Source organism: Octodon degus, unplaced genomic scaffold, assembly GCF_000260255.1.
Source record: "Octodon degus isolate 3935 unplaced genomic scaffold, OctDeg1.0 scaffold00002, whole genome shotgun sequence".
Classification (NCBI taxonomy): Eukaryota; Metazoa; Chordata; class Mammalia; order Rodentia; family Octodontidae; genus Octodon; species Octodon degus.
The window spans coordinates 26,531,804-26,538,557 of NW_004524578.1; the positions used below are offsets into that span (position 1 = coordinate 26,531,804).

At 43.4% G+C, this 6,754-nt stretch overlaps 2 protein-coding genes across 7 annotated transcripts in view; one reads left to right on the forward strand and one right to left on the reverse strand.

Moving 5' to 3' along the window:
• Stard9 (StAR related lipid transfer domain containing 9) overlaps window positions 1-6,754 on the reverse strand; it is a 192,471-nt gene that overhangs the window by 69,629 nt on the left and 116,088 nt on the right. For all 6 annotated transcript variants that reach the window (XR_002820350.1, XR_002820348.1, XR_002820349.1 and 3 more), the window contains 4 exons: window positions 4,803-4,854; window positions 4,240-4,377; window positions 3,553-3,635; window positions 3,098-3,201 (listed from right to left, as the gene is read on the reverse strand). Coding sequence is in view for 3 of the 6 variants with exons in the window: in XM_023711167.1 (XP_023566935.1) it covers window positions 3,098-3,201; window positions 3,553-3,635; window positions 4,240-4,377; window positions 4,803-4,854 (377 nt within the window). In the remaining 3 variants the exon portion in view is untranslated. The remainder of the gene's footprint in view (window positions 1-3,097; window positions 3,202-3,552; window positions 3,636-4,239; window positions 4,378-4,802; window positions 4,855-6,754) is intronic.
• Window positions 4,936-5,855, forward strand: LOC105741555 (NAD(P)H-hydrate epimerase). Its single transcript, XM_023711175.1, has one exon. It carries the CDS (start codon window positions 4,998-5,000, stop codon window positions 5,709-5,711), a length of 714 nt encoding a protein of 237 aa, XP_023566943.1. The 5' UTR covers window positions 4,936-4,997; the 3' UTR covers window positions 5,712-5,855.

Genomic DNA, 6,754 nt, shown 5'->3' on the forward strand with positions numbered 1-6,754 from the left:
TTTTTTTTTTTTTTAACCGGGGATTGAACTCAGGCCCTTATGCTTGCCAAGGAAGCATTTATTCCACTGAGCCATTTCCCTGGCCCCTGAAAGCAATCTTTTTGGAAAAAAGATTCACTATGTGCTTCCTCTTTTGCTCAAACTTCAGAAATTTTAACATTTTCAAGAGCCCAAGACATGTGCACCAAGGACACATTTTGTTATGGAGATTGCACAAGTTGATTTTTATTTGAACACTGGAAAGAATTTAATGTTAACATTTTTGTTTTTAAAATTTTAAAATCCTAGAAGTTTTATGTATCAGGGTGCTATTTCCCTTTCACTGCAGAATTATTTATAAAATTCATTCTTGAAAAATTTGAATCCTTTTTTAATACTGATCACAGCATTTGTACTGCTATTTTTTAATAAATTAAAAATATAGAAAGGGGAAAAAAGATTTTTTCTGCATCTGTTGAGATTATCATATGGTTTTTGTCTTTGGCTGTTAATATGATGTATTACATCTGAACAGAATTCTACAATGAATTTGTCAGGGCCTGGACTTTTTTTGTTGCTGTTGGTAGGTTTTTAATTATATCTTCAATTTCATTGATTGGTATTTATTTAGAATTTCTGTATCTTCTTGATTCAGCTTTGGTAATTTGTATGCATCTAGGAATCTGTTCATTTCTCCTGCATTTTTCATCTTATTAAAAAACAAGTTTTCAAAATAGGTATAAATGATATAGTTGCATTCTCTTAATGAATAGAATGATTTGTTCTAATGGTGTTTGTAAATAGGATCACAAGTCCGCATCTTGTACAGCAATTAACCACTAAGAAGAATATATGCAGTGTATTATTTGTTGAAACTGTACTTCTGATTTTATTTGAAACTGTCTCATTGCTATCTGTTTATCAATAAAACTTTGAAAAAAAACAAAAAAGGTATAAATGATCTTCGATTTCTGCAGGGTCCATTGTGATTTCACCCTTTTAATTCCTAATTGCATAGATTTGGGTCTTTTCTTTCCTTTTTTTTTTTTTTAAATAAGGTTGCCTAAGGATTTGTCAATTTTATTTAATCTTTAAAAAAAACCAACTCTTTGATTATCTCATTCTTTGTATTTTTTTTCTCTTCAGTCTTCAATACATTAATATTTTTATTTTTTTTATTTTTAATGCATTAATTTCTGCTCTGATCTTTACAATTTCCTCCCTCCTATGAACTTCTGGCTTAGCCTGCAACACTTTCAACCAACAACAATGGATCTCCTCTGCATTCCCAACTCTTTTAAGTCACACAGCTGTTTTCTGTCAACATCCAACTGTGGGAAAACCCACCTTCAATGTGTCTTCCCAACAGAAACTTTACTTAAAAGATCTTTTAAAAGACTACGCTACACAGGAGGGGGAGAAAACTACAATAAAGCAAGAGGTCGGGCTACAGTTCTGAGTCTACCTTGGCCTTGATCTCTCCATCCTATGTCACCCCTTCCACCTTACCCTTTACCCAAGGGCCCAGACATTTGACCCTAGAATCATCCTCACTTAATGTCCACTCCAGAACCCTGCAAACTGAAGAAACCCAACTGTGAGGACATGGTAATGTTCACACTTCCTTCTCCTCAATCTAACCCACTTCCTACTAATGTCAGACCCCAAATGTCTTCATCAGGCATCCTCTAAATGGACCAAGGGATATTAGAACCCACCAAGAACCCTAACCACAGGTATGTGGCCCTCTACCAACACCAGTAATCTCATAGGCATTATGGTTCCTACCCAATTTTTCTATAGGAAATCTCACCACAGGTCATTTTGCCCTGGGAGTACATAGGAAGTGCTAGCATCAAAACCAAATCACCAAGCATCTAGACATTGAGAAAGGACTCTAAATAGAAATGGGTGAAGTATGACCATGAAATAGAAAAGCGGGGGACTTGCCCATTAGCTCAGGTGTTTAAGTGCCTGGCAAAACAAAGCAGTCAGGCTCAGTATGCTGTGGTTCGATCCTCTCATCCTCAAGCCAAACCAGACCTGCCCTGAAGGCATCCTGAGTGGCCCCCCCCCAAAAAAAAAGTCTTTCTGCCATTTTGGGGGCCAGGGAGATGGCTCAGTAGAATAAGCACTTGCCTGGTAAGCACAAGGGCCTGAGTTCAATCCCTGGTTTCACAAAAAAAAAAAAAAAAGAAAGAAAGAAAGGAAGAAAGAAAGGAAAAAAAATAGAAAAGCGATAACCATCAATTAATATAAAACTTTGACTCAAGCCTTTGAAGTCACAGTACAGGTAAACTGGGTGTAAGGGAATAGAAGATATTTTTATATTTTTCCTTGCTGCTTTTATGCCTACTTCTGGGTTTTTGGTTATGATAAGAAAAAATGAAAGGCTCTCAGTCATATACTATCTTTAAATACCCAGCTGGATGTGGTGTCAAAGGCCTGTAAATCCCAGCTATATTGGAGGTTGGGGCAAGAGGATCACAAGTTCGAGGACTGCCTGGTCAATTTAATGAGACGCTGCCTAAGAAACAAAATATAAAAAGGACTGGAGATACAGATCAGTAGTACAATATCCCTGGATTCTCTCCCTAGTATTTTAGAAGTCGCCATCAATTCTGAAGGTTAACAGAGATGCTATGAACTTATACATCAGCAGGCCAGAATTTAAAAGGAACTGTAAAAAGTCCAAAAGCAGCATCAAAGACATCTGCAAATACTGCTCAATAGGGGGCCTGCCCCTTAGCTCAGTTCTTTAAGTGGCTGCTTCAACAAAGCAGTCAGGCTCAGGTTGCTGTGGTTCAATCCCCACAACTCAAGCCAGCCAATACTGCTCAATATTCTCGCTTAGCTCTGCTGAGAGAGAAAAGTGGTCATAAGAATGTCAAATGGCATGCTTCCTTCAGGGATGAAGACAGCTGAAATGCCAAGGAGGAAACCAGTGAGGGCCAAGACAATACAGACTCAGCTGCCAACCCAGAATCTTCATATCACCTGCCCAGGCTGACTCACAGCCAGCATCACTCAGACCCTGCCTGCTATACTAGATATCTCTCTGCTCCATGCTGCAATGAACCCAGGAGGCTCCACATTGGTGTGAGCAGTTTTTTCTCACCTTTCCTTCCAAAGGAAAGGGCAGAGACCCAAGTGGGAGGCAGTAACATCTGCATCCAAGTCCAACCATTCCAAAGAGCCATTGCTGCCAATGGCCTCTTCAACCTGAAACAAAGAAGAAGGCACAGTGACACTGCGTGAATCCCAAGCCAGTACATCAGGGCAAAGTTTAAGCTCCTCTCCTAAAAGGAAGAGACAGCATTCATACATAGCAGCACATGCCTGTAATGCCAGCACTCAAGAGGTTGAGGCAGGAGGAATGTGAGTTCAAGGATAGCCGAGACTACAGAGCAAGACCCTGTCTAAAAACAACAAGAAAGGAAGAACAAGAATGAGAGAGCTAGAAAAGGAGGTGGAGGAGGAGGAAAAAGAGCAAATGGAAGATAGGAAAAGGAAGGAAGAGAAAGAAAAAGAAACAGCATGGCTAGCAGCACCTCAGAACCCACAACCACTAACCTGCCTTTGCCGCCGCAGTACAGCAGCCTCTGCTGGATGGCTGAATCGAAACTTCTGAGCTTTCCCCAGAGTTATAACAGCTCCTGCACCACAGAGACAGATGAAAATTCGGCCAGCAGACAGTGTTTTGAACATATACTTTTTGCAGGGTACTGTTCTGTGGGCAAAACTGATACCATCATCTATTTGATAAACTTTGAGTTCATAAAATAGCTATCTAATAATTATATATCAAAAGCTACTGTACTCTAAGATCCAGCACCTAGGCATAGTAAGAGATAGCTTCATAGAAGAGGAGTCTAAGCTCAGTTTCAAAGGGCAGACTTTGAGTAGACTAGTAACAGTGATTATGATTATAATGATGGACCTTTACTAAGTGCCAAGTGATGGTAGTAAGAATCTTACACAAATAGGATTCCTTCAATCCTCTCAAATCTCCACTTTATAGATGAGGAAAGTGAGGCTGAGAGACTTTCCTAAAAACTAGAGTAACACACACAGGAACAGTTTTCAGAAAGTTTTCTCCTTTCTCTGGTCCTGGATTGAAGATTACATTAGGAAATCAGGACTCTGGCTGCAGAGGTTGGGTGATCCATCTTTAAAGCCTGCTCCTCTGAGCTCTCTGAGCCCATGAAATTGAAGATGGCCCTTCATCCTGCTTACATACCAAGCTGTAGAGAGTCTTACCTTGTGTCAGACGGCAAGAGGCAGTGACCTCTCGGCCATTGACTGTGCAGCGTGCCCCCTGCACAGGCCGGAGAATAACTACCCCACAGGCGCTGGTGATTGTGCAGTGGTCTCTCTCAATCCACTGGCCCTGAAGTACTAGAGAAGAGATGGTTGTCAGTTAGTGGGGAGGACAATGTAAGGGACACCTCCTCCATTCATCTACAATCCCAGTACTTAGAGAATATCACTGTGAGTTCAAAACCAGCCTGAGCTACACAGTTCATGGCCAGCATGTATGGCCTAGCATTTCAAAAAAACAAAACTAAAACCAACCAAAAAAAAAGAATCTGATACTTGGAAGATCTCCCATTGTAACAAGAAAGGAAGAACCACTGCCTGAGACCACACAGAGCAGAAATCTTCCCACAGTGCTCATCTCTTCCACCCAATGAAAAGCCTCACAGCAGAAAGAGATGGAGATACTTGATACTTCAGACTTATCTCAGAGCATTATCCTTTGAAGAGACCTTTTACGCAAATAACTGTCACAAAGTGTCAGACCCACAGTCACTGTTACTTACCAATGTCTTGTTCCTGGTCTGAGTCAATCCTTCCTATTTTTGTTGTCCCCTCCTAAAGGGGGAAAAACCATTTTAGTAAGAATATAAGGTGAGTCGCGGCTGGGACGAGTGTGAGGGCAGGCAGGCGTTTGCCGAGCAGGTCTGTGATGGGGGGCCAGGCGACTGAGCTCTGCCGGCCGTGGGAACTCCGAAGTCATGGCGGGCGCGGCGGTGAAATACCTGAGCCAGGAGGAGGCGCAGGCCGTGGACCAGGAGCTATTTAACGAGTACCAGTTCAGTGTGGACCAACTCATGGAGCTGGCTGGCCTGAGCTGCGCCACAGCCATCGCGAAGGCGTATCCTGCCGCGGCCATGTCCAAGAGCCCCCCTGCTGTCCTGGTCATCTGTGGCCCGGGGAATAACGGAGGAGATGGCCTGGTCTGTGCCCGACACCTCAAACTCTTTGGTTACCAACCAACCATCTATTACCCCAAGAAACCTAACAAACCGCTCTTTACTGCACTGGTGACCCAGTGTCAGAAAATGGACATCCCTTTCCTCAGTGAAATGCCTTCAGAGCCCATGATGATTGATGAGCTCTATGAGCTGGTGGTAGATGCTATCTTTGGCTTCAGCTTCAAAGGCGATGTTCATGAGCCATTCCGCAGCATCCTGAGTGTCCTGCATGAACTCACTGTGCCCATTGCCAGCATCGACATTCCCTCAGGATGGGATGTGGAAAAAGGAAACTCTGGAGGGATCCAACCAGACATGCTCATCTCCTTAACAGCACCCAAAAAGTCTGCCACCCAGTTTACTGGTCGCTACCATTACTTGGGGGGTCGTTTTGTACCACCTACCTTGGAAAAGAAGTACCAGCTGAACCTGCCACCCTACCCCAACACCGAGTGTGTCCTTCGTCTGCAATGAGGGAGGCAGGTGAGCATGCTTCTCGACAGAGACTTGGTCCTGCTCTCCTAGAACTGGAGGCCTGGGAGCTCTGGCCATATAGATTAGTGGGTGGGCCAGGCATGATGGCACACGCTTGTAAACCCAGCACTCAGGAGACTGAGGCAGGAGGATCGCTGTGACTTTGAGGCCATCTTGGGCTACAAAGTGAGTTTTAGGCCAGCCTGAACTGCATAGGAAACCCTGTCTCAAGTCGAAAAGAAAAAAAAAAAAATTAGTGGCTGGTAGGAGCTAGAGAACAGCACTGGCGATGTGCTTTCTCTTAAACAGAACAGGCAAGGAGAAGGCTGGGGAGGGCTGGTGAGATAGTTCAGTAGTCTAAAACACCTGCTCAGGCAAGCTTTAGGGACCGAGGTTCGATCCCCAGCACCACATGCCATGCCAGCCCCGCACCCAGGGCAGGCTGAACAAACTACAAAAAAAAACCAAAAGAAGGTGGCTAGAGAGATACCTTGGAGTTCTAAGTGCCTTCCAGGCAAGCGCAAGGACCTAGGTTCTATCTCTAGTACTACATGCTGTATCTGCCCTGGAACCCTCAGTGCGCCACCCCAGCTACTGAAATGGTGTGGTGGTACACACCTATAATTCTAGTGCTGGGGAGGCTGAGACAGGAGGATCACTACAGGTCTGAGCTGTGTAGAGACATCCTGTACCAAATAAATATTTTTTTAAAATCTTAAAAAGCAACCAATGTGGCACTGGAAGCAATTAAAAATACTGGGGGCTGGGGAGATGGCTCAGTACAATAAGTGCTTCCCTGGCAAGCATAAGGGCTGGAGTTCAATCCCTGGTTCCGCAAAAAAAAATACTGTCAGATTCCATGAGGTATGCTGTGCTTTACATGAGTCATTCTTTTGTGATACAGACAGGGAGGTAAGTACAACTCTAAGCTACCTCCATTTATATTAGCATAGTGAGACTTCAGAAGGACAGAAGGAATTTTATAAAAGGCCCCAAGGAAAAATGTCATAATTTGTGTCCAGAACGTTCCCCTGCTGGGAGCT